Here is a 15619-nt window from a genome sequence, read left to right as displayed (position 1 = left end):
ATGTAGTATAATATTTGATATTATAGTGAATCTATTTGTGCTTAGATTAATATTAGTTTTATCATCATTGACAAACAAATGTGGATGGTGGATGAATTTTATTTTTAGCTTTAAGTGATTTTAATTTTAATATATAATATTTTTTTTTTCAATTTTTAAAATCTTATCATTCTTTACCATAATTTAATAAATTTTAATAAATTTAAATCTTTCGATTGAAATTTATAATCATCATAAACATCATAGGGGGATTAATTAAAATTTATCAATTGAATATTGTCAAAATGTCAGTCTTATTAAATTCAATCCCTGTAAAGAGAACGGTCAGACTAATTAGGTATGTGCACAATTTTTATGAGGAGAATCAAATTGATCGAGTGAGACTTATTACCTTATCCTATAGACTCGATGATCTGATTGAAAGCATGCATAATTTGTGAGAAATCATTAAGTCCTCGCAAAATGAGGGCAAAATCTATGAACAGTGTTTTATCTTCAATCTAATTTACCTTTTAAAAATTTGTCCTAGAACATTAAGTAAATTCTCTCATTCATTTTTGAGAGGAGTCGTTAGATGATTAGAACGTATCTTCTCAATTTTAATAAGTTCTCTATAGTTATTTTTAATAATCTCGACCATCACATATATTAAACACTAACTTAAATACTCGGACCCATTTATTAACATAATCTTAAGTTATTTTATCTTTTCCAAACATTATTTGTACAAAAGCAATATTGTCAATTTATTAATCAAAATTAATTATTATGCTAGTGACGTTCAATTAATTTAGTTAATTTTATCTTTTCCAATGATTATTTGCTCATAATTAATCTTTTCAACTTATTAATAAAAAATAATTATTATTCTAATGACATTCAATTAATTTAGTAAATTTATATTTTATTTGAAGGCATACTTATTGTGGTTTGAAATTAATTTTGTTTGTCTATTAAGCACACTTTATTAATTCATTAATGATCTAAAGTAGAAATGAAGAGTTCATTTTGTCAACTTTCACATCTTGATTTTACCTACTAGTACTACACTTCAGTTTATCGATGAATTTCTTGTTGTTTTTTAGGAATTTTTGTAGTGTGAATGTTTGTTTCACACTTAAAAACCTACGAGAATGTAGTAGTTGTAAGAAAATTTAATGACATACTTTTTTTTCGAGTAAAAAAGCTCTCTTTTTTTCATATTAATTTTATAACTAACTTTACAAATATATGTAACCAACCTAAATAACCTTAGATATTCTTAATTATTTTTGAGTTATTATATTCTCCTTTCTTTGAAATAATTTTTTCCTTAAAATATACATCAGTCATTTCAATGCCAACCTAAATAACCTTAGGTATTCTTAATTATTTTTGAGTTATTATATTCTTCTTTCTTTGAAAGAATTTTTTCCTTAAAATATACATCAGTCATTTCAATTCAGTAATTTTAAATTTCAATTTAATCATTTTTTGTCAAGCCACAACATTAAAAGGTGTGAACATTTTAGATAAATCGGGTCTGTTGTTCAAAGTGATTGTGATATAGATGAGGATGTTATTAGTAGAATTCGAGTTGGTTGTTGAAGTGGAGGAATGCATTGAGCCTATTGTGTGATAGAAAAGTACCACTTAGATTGAAAGAAAAATTTTATAAGATGATGGTGAGACCTAAAATGCTGTATAGCGCATAATGTTGGCCTTGAAAAGAGAAATATAAAACAAAGTTAAGAATTGCTGAGATGAGAATTCTTAATTGGATGAGTGGCTTGACACTTAGAGACAAAATATAAAATGAATATATATGTGGTAGGGTAAGTGTAGGTCCAGTGGCAGACAAGATTAGAGAGAGTTGTCTTAGATGGTTTGGTCACATTAAATGTCGACCATCTAATGATCCTGTTAGGAGAGTGTACTTTTAAGATTCGACTTAGGTTAAGAAAGACAGAGGTAGACCTAAAAAGACTTTGGATTATTGTATAAAAAATGAGCTTAATCTATTAGAATTAACTGAAAATATGACACTCAATAGGATACAATGGATAAAAATGGTTCATGCAGGCGACCCCACTTATTGGGATAAAGGTTTCTTGTTGTTATTGTTGCCTCACATTACAACATTATGAAGTGATTTATTATTTGATTGGATCAAGAAAATTTGAGAAGATCGTGTAAATGCTTTCATTTGCATCTAATGCTATTTTTGTTGGAATGGAGAAAACTATAAAAAAGAAATTCATGATTTTCTTTCTTAATGAAGTTTTGACAGGCCTAAAATGATCATAAAATAGGTAAGGACCGTTAAAGTGGGTACAACTAATGAAGAATTACTAGAATACCTTATTTGACTCCCTTTCATTTTTTAATAATGGGATAAACTTGGCCGATGCCAAACAAAATTAGTTGCCGCTTCTTAATCGAATCAAGTAGGTTATCCCGTGAAGGATCCTCTACAAATCAGTCATGGCTGATTGGGAAATTCATACCATGCCGGACTTGCCATCGAATAACGTAATTAAAGTTGTCTGCTTGCCGCTGTTTGATGCAAGTTCTAGATCAAGTGGAAGTGTTGTTATCCATTTTGTGTACCAACATGATAATAACCTTGAGACTTTAAATATAATAAATCTAAAATCGTTGCTTACCCATAACAAACTTAGTTTCAAATTTGAGTGATTTGAAATAAAAATGGAATAACAGGACCATCTCTGTCTTGATCTGCATGTATAAAGCCAAAAAACCCAAATCAACTTAAATGCCTTGAACTTAGTGATCATGCTCAAATCATATCACTCAAATCATATCAATCATGCTTCCAAAGCTCATATGTTTCCAACAGTTTGTATGGAAGCCTTTTAGCCATATTATCTATCTGATAAGTCCTCTATTAGTGAAGATTGTAATAAAATAATAGTAATAATAATAATAATAATAATAATAAATCAGTGAAGATTGTAATAAAATAATAATAATAATAATAATAATAATAATAATATAAATCAACTGGACATAACGAATAAGCATCCCTTCAGATGCGCCTTAAGAGTTGTATGACCCTTTAGATCCGTTGGAAATAGAAGAGTGAGAGCAGAAATCGGGAGATCGACATAGAGAAAAGAGTGCGAGAAGGAAGAATAAGCGAAGGAAGAAAGGAGGGGTTGTTTCCTACCCTAGCTTGCAATTGTAGTGGAGTCTCGCATCCGACGCCATCATCGAAGTTGGTGTTGTATTGTTTCGGCGTCCGTGAAGAAGGAGAATGAGTCGAGCGACTCTTGTGTGTGCATGTGAGGTAGTTGAGCATGTGAGGTAGTTGAGTGCTCGACAATAGAAGAAGGCTTCTTGCGCTACTACTGTGCAAAAGAGAAGGAGCAATCGACCTTGCATCGTGCGTGAAGGAGGAATTGCGGCGTTGGGTTGTGTCGTGACCGAAGGAGAAGAGGGGTGCAACTCTATCGAGTGGAGGAGACGACTGTGTGCTCGCTGAAGAGGGGAGAACCGAAGTCGTTGGGCTTATGCGTGCGGGTAGGAGGGGGTTTGCGCACGAGTCAGGGCAGCTGAGAGTTTATTAAGGTAATAATTTTATTTTAATATAAATTAATAAATTTTATATGAATATATATATATATATATATTATGAAAAGCCTAAGGGCTGATTTTATTGAAATAGAAAAGTATACATAAATGTTGTATAAGAAGAACACAAAAGAGGCACCCTACCTATGAGAAGAGTCCAAAGGAGCACCCTACCCATATTATGCAAGTACATAAAAATTCAAAAAATATGGGTTTACACTTCTCCGCCGAGAAGTGTAAACATGTCATTCTTCATCTGAAGACTGACTTATATGATCCTCGATCTGATTTGATGTTTGAACCGCAGTAGGAGAAAAGACAGTCGTTGCAACCGCAATAGGTTCCAGTGTATGTGAATTGTGAATTGTTACCTCTGCATCTGATGCTTCCTGAATAAGAGCCGCAGGACTATCTTGAATTTTAGTTTGAACATTATCCATTGTAGTATGGTCAGGAGAAGAGAGGGGCAGATACCAACTCCTGTCTTGTGGTGTTTCTTTTCTCAGGTTGACTGTCATTAAGTTTGTTGGGAGCGCGTTCAGGCACATGGGGTGCGCTAACAGTGTGTTCCTGCTTTTGAGTATTGGTTCTCAACTGTGGGTGCAATTTAAAACATTTCTCCTGCGGGTGTCCAAACATCTTTGCAGTGCTTGCAGTAGTATGGTTTTTGTTCCATAATTATTTTTTGCCAATAACCATTGTGAGCAAATCCAAGCCAGACTTCTTCTACATCCGTTGGTGTAATATCTCATTCAATCAAAATCCTTGCAATAGAGGATATTGAGAAATGAACTATAGGTAAATCTACCTGCAAAGGTTTTCCAAGGATAGTCCCAATTGCATATAAGATAGGTAGATCAATAAAATGAAGCTTGAGTTCAAGTAATGAGAACCAGATAATTGTGATGAATTTCTTTGAGAAAATTCTTGTGTAATCATCTTCTGTGTTCAACTGTATCATAACATGTCTTCCATCGAAATGACCCACCTGCCAATCCCCAACCAGTTTGAAATCTTCCAAAACCTTCCTGATGATCTCCATCTCCGGGAAACCTAATTGAAACTTTCCAACTAGTGTAAATTTGTATTTTCTTGCACGAGTTGAAATTTCAGCGTCAAAGAAGAAAATTGTTGGTTTGCCCGTCTTTTTATCTACTTTTTTTATGAGATTGCAATCGTCATTTCCTGCAACAGAATCATGGTAACTCTGCGGGAATACCACACTATCTGCGAGGCGAAAAGGGGAGCTGCGTTTGTGAACCATTGTAGCATATGAGAGTTTGGTAGGGTTATCACCGGTGAGGGTGGCGGTGTAAGAAAGCCCTGAGGCCATTACCGCAGCTAGTGCCAAACTGCAGCAGGAAGAAAAGCTGCAGGATCTACCGCAGACGCCTACGCCACATACGCTTATGTTAGAGACTGAAACGAGCGGCTCTGTCGCAGACTCGCGTGCTGAGCAGAGCAGAACGACGAGCGACTCAGACGAAGTCGAGCGGTTTGCAGATGCTCTGAGCCGAGCAGACGACGAGCGGTCTGTCACAGACGCAGATCGAGCGGCTCTGTCGCAGACAAGAAACACAGCAGACAATGTAATTGGAAGCAGACCACCGAGACGAAGCAGGCGACGCGAGACGACGCTGAATCCCGAAGCAAAAACGAAGCAACGCGAGATGTTAGGGTTTGCGATGGGGCGGGACCCTAGCAGAGCGTCTAGCAGAGCGGAATGACGACATTTTTTTATCATATATATATATATATATATAAGTCCGAGGGCACATATATTCATACAAAAAATATACAAAAATGTTGTATAAGAGGGCCTAAAAGAAAGCCCAACTCATACAATACAACACACACAAAACCCATGTAAAGCAAAGATATATAAAGATAAAAAACCAAAAAGTCACAAATGGGTACAAAAGTGCTAGAGACGTCCTACTTCACTTTAGTCTTCCTGCCTCTATTTCTCATAAGTGAGCCGACTAACAAATTCGTAAGGTGAGTATCTACTTTAGTCTTCCTGCCTCTAGTTCTCAGAAGTGAGCCGACTAACAAATTCGTAAGGTGAGTATCATTGCCCGTAGTAACCAAAATATCATCCATCAGATTCCTGAGCTCAAGTAGACCTTCATTCTTCTTCTTCCTCCTCTTGGATGTGTAGAGTTGTCATTCCTTATCCGATCAGTAGATTCCAAAGGTGACCGGACAGGTGTAGGTAGTTACACGTCATGATCTTCATGAGCATGAATAATATTAACATCTTTCTGGACCTGATGAGGCGGTAGTGAAGCACCGGTAGTGAAGCAGTAGAAGTTTTTCTACATGTATTATCGGTGATAGGTTCTAGGGCAGGCGGGGTCTGAAGAAACTCCCTCTCCCCCACGATAAGAGGTTCCAAAGACGGGGGAACTACAACTGGGGACTGAATGGTTGTCATATTGTCTGCAAGGATAGTGACATCATCCGGGGTATTTTTCTGATGATCAATAGTGTTAAAAACTTGTAGCTGATCAGGAGAAGATAAAATCACAGCTTTTAACGGAGCAATTTGCGTTTTTGGTCTGAGTTGGGGGTGTAGACGATGATATTGAGAACTAGAGTGTCCGAACATATGACAGTTCGAACAATATGACGAAAAAGACTCAATCTCTACCTTCTGTCAATATCCATGGCGCCCAATTAGATTTCTTCAGAAGCGAGTGAAGTAATGTCTCTTTCAACAAGTACTCTAGCTTCAGAAGAACGTGAAAGATTAAAAGTAGAAATGTCCATCTTGAGTGGCTTTCCATAAGTCGAGGCAATAGAGTACAATACTTTTTGAGAGTACAATACTCTTTGAGAAAAATAATGAAATTTCAAATCAGAGAGACGAATCCAAACCAAAATGATTGACGGTTCCGTCTGTGGGTCAAAATCCACATACCAGTTCAAAATCTTCATTGCTCTGTTATCAATCCATGTTATCCTTCTAGCAAATAAGCGCATGTAATCATCTTAATTATTAATTCAAATAAGAATGTGTCTCCCATCTAATAGTCCAATTTTTCATTCTCTAACAAGGTGCATAAGATCAAATTCTTTGCAAATAAGCTTCATTTTGAGATGACCATATAAAAATTTTCTAACCAAATTCAGACGACAGGAGGAAGCAAATTGAATACCTTCAGCTTTTGTAAAAAAGATGACAGACTTTTCATTCTTCCTACCAAGTTTCTTGATGTCCTCCGCCCACTCAAATGAAGAAGGGAAAGATGACATTTTGGTGTGCCTGAGACGTGGACACCCGCAAGGGCAGCTGCATACGATTTTTCCGAAGCCATCCTCAAAGGTAGGTGCGACATTCAGAGAAGAAAGCAGCTTTGATAAACGGGGGAAAAAATCACGTCAAAATAGCCGAAGCTAAAAAAGAGAGGATGCTGTGAGGCAGGACAAGCGCAGAGAAGCCGCAGAAATCGCGAGCTATACCCGCGAGACGGAGCTGCAAAACACACGAGCGGTACCCGTGAGACGGGTCGCAGAAGAGTCACAGAGCCTGGAAGTCCCGAGTTAGGAAAGCTTGCAAGACAGGAAGACGGGAGACGAGCCTCGTCTCAGAGCCGGAGAAGAAGCGGGGGAGACTAACAGAATCGAGCGCGAAGACGCCGGGGAGGAGTCAACGAAGCCGTAACTGTTGCTAGGGTTCACTATTGGGCGAAACCCTAGCAGAGCCGAGCGGGAAGGAAGACGACGCCATATATATATATATATATATATACACACACACACATACATACATATGTATTAGTTTATTCTCTAAACTTAGTTTTAAGTGCTTTTGAATTTAGGATCAAAACTATTTAGGTCTCGAATTTGGAGGAAGATAAGTGTCAATAATTGTGAAAGAGATCGAGATAACTAAGGTAAATATTAAAGTTTATTTATTTTAATTAATGAATTTAAAATAAATGTTTGTGTATTAATATATTAATAGTATGATAATTAAATTAGAAACTATAAGCATAAAGATTGAGGCTGAATAAAGTCGAATTGTCAGGAGAAAATAATTAACCTTGAAGAACAATTGAACTTATAAGATCTAAAGATAGTAAGTCAGCAAGGCAAGCAAACAATGTTAATGTGAATAGTTACGTTTCTAAATCTGGTAATTAGTTTTATTTCAAAATGTATGTTTCGTTTATCGATGTTTCATTTATGCTTTAATTCAAAGAGATTTAGATATAGCAGTTTCTTCATATTGATAGATAAGAAAATATTCATATTAAATATATACGCGTTGAATTTCCTATAAAATTATTAGATCATGGATTTCCTATAAAATTATTAGATCATGGATCTCATTCAATTATAGTAGAGGTGCATCTATATTATGTCATTGCATGATTTGTAGCTTAAAGTAGAACTGATATAGCATACCACTACATGACTTTTAGAAAACAATTATGTACAACCAATTGTATAATGCTTTATTTATAAAGTTATTAGACTAGTGCATGTCAAATTGATGCTAATAAACATGCACTTATTCATTAGTAGGTATATGTAAAGCGTTTCATTGGTAAGAAAATAATGCATGATATGAAAGAATAAAATAGTTATATATATATACTTGAATGCTTGTATGTGCATGTTTAGTGGATGATTTCATCCCTTAATGGTACAGGAAGGGCACGACGGTGTACTTGCGCCTATAGAGGCTTTTCTATTACCCCAGACAATTGTGATAGTTCACTAACTGCTGTGTCAACAAGATAATATTGGCCAGGGGCGAGTAGACAGAGCTTATCATCCCAGACAATTGTGATGTTAAGATCGTCAACCGCCGTGTCGACGAGATAATATCGGCTAGGGGCAAATAAGGAAATTTCCTCCTTAGATAATTGTGATGTGCAGATCACTGATTGCTGAGCCGATGGGAGCCAACAAAACAATATTGACCAAGGGTGTGTTAGATTTTGTTGGATCACTGATTGCTGAGCCGATGGGAGCCGATGAGAGCCAACGAAACAATATTGACCAAGGGTGTGTTAGATTTTGTTGACGGTGATTATCAAACAGACAAATGTGTATATAAATAGTATAAAATAAAAGTAAAGTTAAAGTTAATGCATATAAAAATTTAGAGTATTTTCATTTAGAAAATCGTTATTGTTGCATGCATTAGTATATTCAAAGATTTCATATGAAATATTAGCATTTTAAAAGATTTTCTTATAGAATTATAAAAGACCAACGTGCATATTAATTTCTTTTCTTTGGATTATTATAGTTTAGAAGTGTGATTTCTCTTATGTTATCTTTAGATAATTCATTATGTTTCTTTAACATTTTTTTTTCAGATTTAAACTTTTGATTTCGATGAATGGAAGATGAGATAATATGTACAGGAGACGGGAACAACAAAGTGAATGATACATAGATTGTATTTGTTAATTTAATTGCTTTCTTTAGTGGCTCTTTCATAAATATTTAAATATTCTGAATGATACATAGATTCTATTTGTTATTTTAATTGTTTTCTTTAGTGGCTCTTTCATAAATATTTAAATAATTAATTAAATATTTAAATATTTAATTTTTATTAATAGAAATAAAAAAATAGAGAATTTATTTTTATTGTCCGACCGATCGTTCCCGTCTTAGTTGATCCCAAGTTTTGGGCCGGGTCGTGACAAAGCTTTATTGTGAAATTGGTCTCCATTGCATAGTTCTCCATCGTCAATCTATTGGAGGAGGAAACCATAGGTCCTAGCAAGGCTCTTTAGGTCAAAGTCCAAAAAAAAAAAACATTTATTCTAATAATATAGTTTGGGTTCATTAGTAGAACTTCGATGATGAAACTATAGGATCTTGATTGGATCATTTACCATCATCCCTCACTTTATTTTCTTTGAGTGAGAGCAGCACATTTGAATTGGAAAATGAAAGTTTTCCATAGAAAGTCATAATAAACCTCACAATATTCTTAATATTTGGCTAGTTAAACATCCTCTTTGTAAATCTTGAGTTTTAAAAATAAAGCGTTATACTATAAAAATGACTTTCTTGGACACATTTGTTTTTTGAAATTCAATTTGCATGCTGAATAGCGGAAGGACTGCCCTTGGATGTCTTCTGAATGGATATGAAACTGAATATACAATTGTATTCAGCTTTTATTATAAAAGTAAAACCGATAGTTATTTGTATAAGAGATGCTGCACTTTCTTGTACAGATTTTTTTTGACAAGCCTTCGTTTGTACTGTTTAATCGATCATAATAACACCTTAACTGCTTGAAACTTTTTAAATAGCTTATGAAACATTTATTTATTTTTCTAATATGTCTTTACTATTTCAATTATGAGTAAACAATAATTGCAAAGGCATATCTGAAGTAAAAATCTAAATCAGACTATTCATTTCTTAAGCCTGTCTATTTGTTGTGTTCATCTTTTTACTCTTTTGTACCTTGTTGTGGATGGATCAGTGTGGACGTTCATGGCGATCATAAGCATTGACCGTTTTTAATTATCTTTTTCTATATTGACTGTATAATTTTATGCCAAAGAAAGTGGAATTCCCTAACTGATTCAAAAAATTGTTTTCAGAGGGCTGATAGTTACATTAAAGACCATATGCATAGGATAAAATGCATTGGAAACTGCATGTTAGGTTATGTGGATATTTGATCTTGAATTTATCAATAAATTATTTGATAATCTCTTAACTGATTATGATCTGTTTATGTTTTTATACCTTTGGTGGTCATTTGTAATGTACAAAACATCCAAAACTTGTTTATATCTTGCATTGCCTCCATCTCCGTCTATTGAGATGTTCCAAAATTGACCAAAGAATGTCCTGAATGTGCTGCAGCTACGAAATGTGAGGAATGTATGATTATTTAAAAAATAAGAACGCACCATGTTATTGGCATTAGGCAAGGCTTTTGCTTGCTGCATCTTGTCAGTATTGTCTAGAGACCTAGGTAAGTGATCTTCATGTGTATATGGTGAATTTTTAGAGTATGGTATGCTTAGCAATCACAGCTGGTCTTTGTTTAGCTGTCATGATCTATTTTCAGGGTTTTCTATCATGCAGTGTTTTCTTTATTTTTCATTACAGGGAGCTAACTATTTAGCTTATAATATCATGTAAACAGTTGATCACATATTAGGGTTTGTTGATTTGTTAACAGCAGATGTAGGTGTTTCCTTTCCACGAACATATGAAATATAGAGTCAGGTTTGCCTTTTAGGAATATCAGTTTGCTGCTAGGTGGCTACTTTCTGTAGCATTATCTTCTGGTTCATTAAGCACTATGATAACTTCTGAGTTTTGAATAACTTGTATTTTTCTTCGAGATATTTTTCTTTATCATTAGTATTAAGAATTTTCTTGTGAAAAATGCCTAATAATTACCTGCTTTGCATTTTGGTGAGTGGTTTATGTAAATTGACAATGTTTTCCATTGTTTGTTTTTCAATTACACAGGTGGGAAGCTGCACACATTCCAAAAGTGAAGGTAGCCGAGCTTAATTTGACTAAGGTCTGCGGAGAGCAAACTCCTTATATGCCTGTTATTGCAGGTATCAAAGAATGCCCATTGAATCTGTTACCTTCAAAGCATTGGGAGGATGGCTTCCTAGCTGATTTTTCAAAGTTACGGCAGGTAGGTTCGCAAGCTTTTTAATTCTTTCATTTGCTATGTGCTCTTGATCGGGGTTCGGTTTATGAATCATTCCTTCTAAACAACACTGTAAAGTTTAGTCTTCAAATTTCTACGCCAGATAGCACTTCCCTGCACCAATTTAATAGCCTTTTACTAACTGATAAACATTTCATGAATTCCAAAAAATAAGTGACAATGTAGGAGGAAGCAAGTGCTGCCAAGGAAATCTCATTGATATTAACGTACTTACATGCCTCTTCCAAGTAGAATATAATTATGGTGTAGAATCTATCTAGGAGAGGTGAGGAGGCTATGGGATAGGTTATCCTAGTTAGAAGGGAATGGGGGACTGATACAGAGATATTAAGGCATCACTTTTAGGGGGCAAATTTTTTTAAACAAAACATGGTGAATAATTAAATTAACTTAAATTGAAAAGCTTAGTTGCTCCATGGTTCGCGACTTTGGCGTCTAAGCTGCCGCTCTACCAATGGGCAGACCAAGTTGCTCAACATGAGGCAACTAGGCTGTATTTTTCTTTTTTTCTTCTGGTTAAATAACTTTATAATCAAATTTAAATAATAATAATAATTAAAATTTATATTATTTGTTTATGTATTTTTTTATCTGGCTTTATTAATTTTTAAGTTAAAATATTTTTTGTAGCAAAATTAAAATAATAATATTTGAGTTTTATTAATTTAATAAATTTCGTTAATTGTAGTTTTAAAAGAAAATCAATTGATAATAAGTATTTATTTTAATTGTTTGAAATAAGGAGCTTTCATTAATTACATTGTTAATTGAATTAAAATAAAATTGCTATGCAAGTAATGAATTACTTTTGAAAAGCCCATTCAACATACTTATGCATAATCACCGTCAGAATATTGTGAGTTTTTCTGTTAAAGTTATTTTTTTTTCACTGATTATTAATTAATCCTTTAATAGATATAATTTTAACAGGCACTGAACATACTCTTTTTTTTGGTGATTTTGAGTGATTTTTTGTGACATGTATTGAGACACTTTAATTATTGTTATTATTATTATTATTATTATTATTATTATTATTATTATTTTAATTCTATTATAAAAATATGTTATTAAAATAGATAAGGACTTGCAATACAAAGTGTGATTTGAACCCAAGACTTTTGGGAAACAATGCTCTCTAATTACTAGGCCACAAATTATTTCACTTATTTTTGTTTTAAAAAAAGGAAGAGACTTCAAATAATCTCCCGTTTGTTGAAAATATGATCAGATAATAGAGTGTATACATAACTTTTAAAGATTGATAAGTTGTCCGACTTTGATATCTATTTTGGCTATTTCTTTCAGTATTGAAGGATTTCAGATATTTAGTGTTGCATCATTAAAGGGCTTGGGTTTTGTGTTAATCTAGCTTGGTAATGTAATCGCTTATGTATCTGGATAGTTGAAGGCTCATGGGAACAACTATGCTACCAAGATTTGGAATTGACAACTATTATATTTTTATTGAAAATCTAAAGGCATTACTTGTATGAAGTTAAGTGTGAGATTTATATCAACTATCATATTTTAAGGTACAATGCCGCAGGAGCTTTCCTTTATTACAGTAGCTGCTACAATGCCGCAGACGCATTACTGTAGCAACTACAGTAACGACAGTTGAACCCTCCCCCCTTTTCTTTCCTTCTCGCTCCTAAGATTTCTTTCTTTTCCATGAAATCCCCTATTATAAATCCTTGCCTATTATATTACTTCTTTTTTATTCTATTTCCTCATTGAGAATATTGCCTAATAAAAGTCCTAATCCCTCTTATATATAGGGGCTGTTTTTGCTTAGGGAATGAGGTTTTTTGATGATTGTTGATTTCAATTAGTGCCCTTGAGGTATTCTTCCCCTTCGGGGGTTGTACCCAATGACAAGAAGGTGCTCCGACTATAACTTCTCCGAGGTGGTGTCTGTCTCCAAAGGTTTGGATTATGCTCCGGCTGTAGCTCGATCCCGACAAGACATTTCTTCTTTCTGCAACCCTTCAACCCTCTCCCTTTTTCTCCTGCTGGCCGCCCCGTCCTACCACCTGCCAGCTTACTATCCTCACCGTCGAACTTCCTCCAACCCTTCCAGAACCTGACCGACCCATCCTGCTGTAGCCATCTCCAGCTCTTCCCAACACTGCAGTAGCCCGTCCCAAGCAATTGCCGCAACCCCTCCTTCAAATCTACCTACTACTATAACCCTTATTGGAATTTGTGTTGTCTTTATATTTGTGTTACTGTTTTGTAGTCGCTATTTCATGCTTTTAAGCATCGTGTCTGTAATCCTTTCAATTTCAACAATAATATTTATTTTTCATTGTGGTTTGGGTTTCCTTCGGTATCAGAGCTAGCTCAACCATTGTCCTATCCTAGGGTCCCTAGCATCCGCCCCTACCCAAACCATACCTACCAAAATTTTTCTGCCCTAAAAGCTTAAACGGATGAAGTTGAAGCTCTTCCAACCTTGGTATATTGATGCGGGAGCTTCCCCGGATCACGACAATGCAGCTGTTACAGTGCCACGGACGCCTTACTTTAGCAGCTACAGTAACCACGGTTTAACTCTTCTCCCCCCTTTTCTTTCCTTTTCCCTCCTAATATTTCTTTCTTTTTCCATGAAATCTTCTATTATAAATCCTTATCTATTATATTACTTCATTTATTCTATTTCTTAATTGAAAGCTTTATCTAATATAAGCTCTAATCCCTCTTATATATAGTGGCTATTTTTGCTTAGGAAGGGAGAATGGTGGCTAGTTTGATGATTGCTGATTTCAGTTACTGCCCTTGTGGCGTTCTCCCCCTCCGGGGGCTGTACCTAGCGGTAAGAAGGTGCCTTGCCTGTAACTCGTCTGAGGTAGTGACCGTCTTCAGGAGTTCTGGTGGTGCTCCGATTGTAGCTCGACTTGGACGAGACATTTTATCTTTCCGCACCTAGGATCTTTTTGATGATGACCGTCTTGTCCTACCTCCTGTCGGCTTGCTGCTCTCCCTGTCGAACACCCTCCAAGATCTTTTTGATGCTGACCGTCTTGTCCTACCTCCTGTCGACTTGTTGCTCTCCCTGTCGAACACCCTCCAGCCATTCCAGAACCCACCTTAAGCTGTCCCACCTCTTCCAAACCTAACTACAACCCACCCAAGCCTTCCCACATCCTGCTATAGCCATCTCAAGCTCTTCTCAACGCTGCACCAGCCCGTCCCAAGCTATCCAGCAGCTACCGCAACTGTTCCATCAGATCTACATGCTACTACCTTATTAAAGTTTGTGTTATGTCTTTATATTTGTTTTGTTATTTTGTTGTCGTTATTTCATATTTTACAAGCGTCGAATTTCAGCAACAATATTTGTTTTTCGTCGTGGTTTGGGTTTCCTCCGGTATCATATATTATCACTCTAATGGAATTGAATTAGAGATAGATGAGATGGTTAGAGCTAAATAAAGATTATGATCTCAGCATTCAATATCAATTTGGTATGGCTGATGTTGTGATAAATGCTCCGAGTAAGAAGTCCAATAGAGTAGCATGTTGGATAATAACCTCCAATACTGCATTTATTCATGATTTGGAGAGGTTAGAACTTGAGATGATTTGATCAGTTGTGATGTTGACAAGAGTGCTTACTCAGATGATTGTACATACTACATTATAAGAGAGGATTCAGGAAGCCCAGAAGACTTTAAGGTGTGCAGGAGGAGATCGGAGTTTTAGTTGGACGATTGTGGGATATTGACTTGTGGAGGTTGATTTTGGGTTCTTAATAGTGCAGGCATAAAAAGACAAAGCTTGCTGAGAGACATTATTCTGAATTCACAATCCATCCTGGGAGCAATAAGATATGATTTGAAGTCAATTTTCTGATGATCTAGAATGAAAGGAGAGATGTTTGAGTATATATCAAGATGCGATGCTTGCTAGATAATGAAACTGAAACATCAACGACCTCGCTGTTTAATGCTTCCTTTATCTATTCTTGAGCTTCCTTTATCTATTCTTGAGTGGAAGTGAGAAAAGATTGCAATGGATTTTGTTATGGACTCTTCGAGATTTTGATATAAGGCATGATGCCGTACGAGTCATGGTTGATCGACTTATATGGTCAACTTTTTTTCTTTCTATGAGGTAGACAGATCCAAAAATTAGCACAAATTTATATGTGCGAGATTGTGAGACTACTTGAGATACTGAAAATTATTGATTCTGATGGAGATGACATTTTTTATAGATTTTAGAAAGGTATTTAGATGAGTCTGGTGCATATTTTTACTTGCAATTGATTTTCGAAATAGCTCGGAAGATCATATTCTTTTGATTGAGTTTCTTTACAATAATAGTTTTGAGTTTAACTTTGGAATGACACCT

The 15619-nt window shown here is 35.2% G+C and overlaps 1 protein-coding gene across 1 annotated transcript in view; it reads left to right on the top strand.

Moving 5' to 3' along the window:
* Positions 1-15619, top strand: part of LOC110023150 — a 47301-nt gene that overhangs the window by 13488 nt on the left and 18194 nt on the right. Inside the window, exon 3 of the mRNA XM_020722418.1 lies at positions 11047-11224. Within this exon, the coding sequence (XP_020578077.1) occupies positions 11047-11224 (178 nt within the window). The remainder of the gene's footprint in view (positions 1-11046; positions 11225-15619) is intronic.

This window comes from Phalaenopsis equestris, unplaced genomic scaffold (genome assembly GCF_001263595.1).
Source record: "Phalaenopsis equestris unplaced genomic scaffold, ASM126359v1 Scaffold000218, whole genome shotgun sequence".
In the NCBI taxonomy this organism is placed as follows: domain Eukaryota; kingdom Viridiplantae; phylum Streptophyta; class Magnoliopsida; order Asparagales; family Orchidaceae; genus Phalaenopsis; species Phalaenopsis equestris.
The sequence above is the reverse complement of the archived record's forward strand: the minus strand, read 5'-3'. Positions and strand labels throughout refer to the sequence as shown.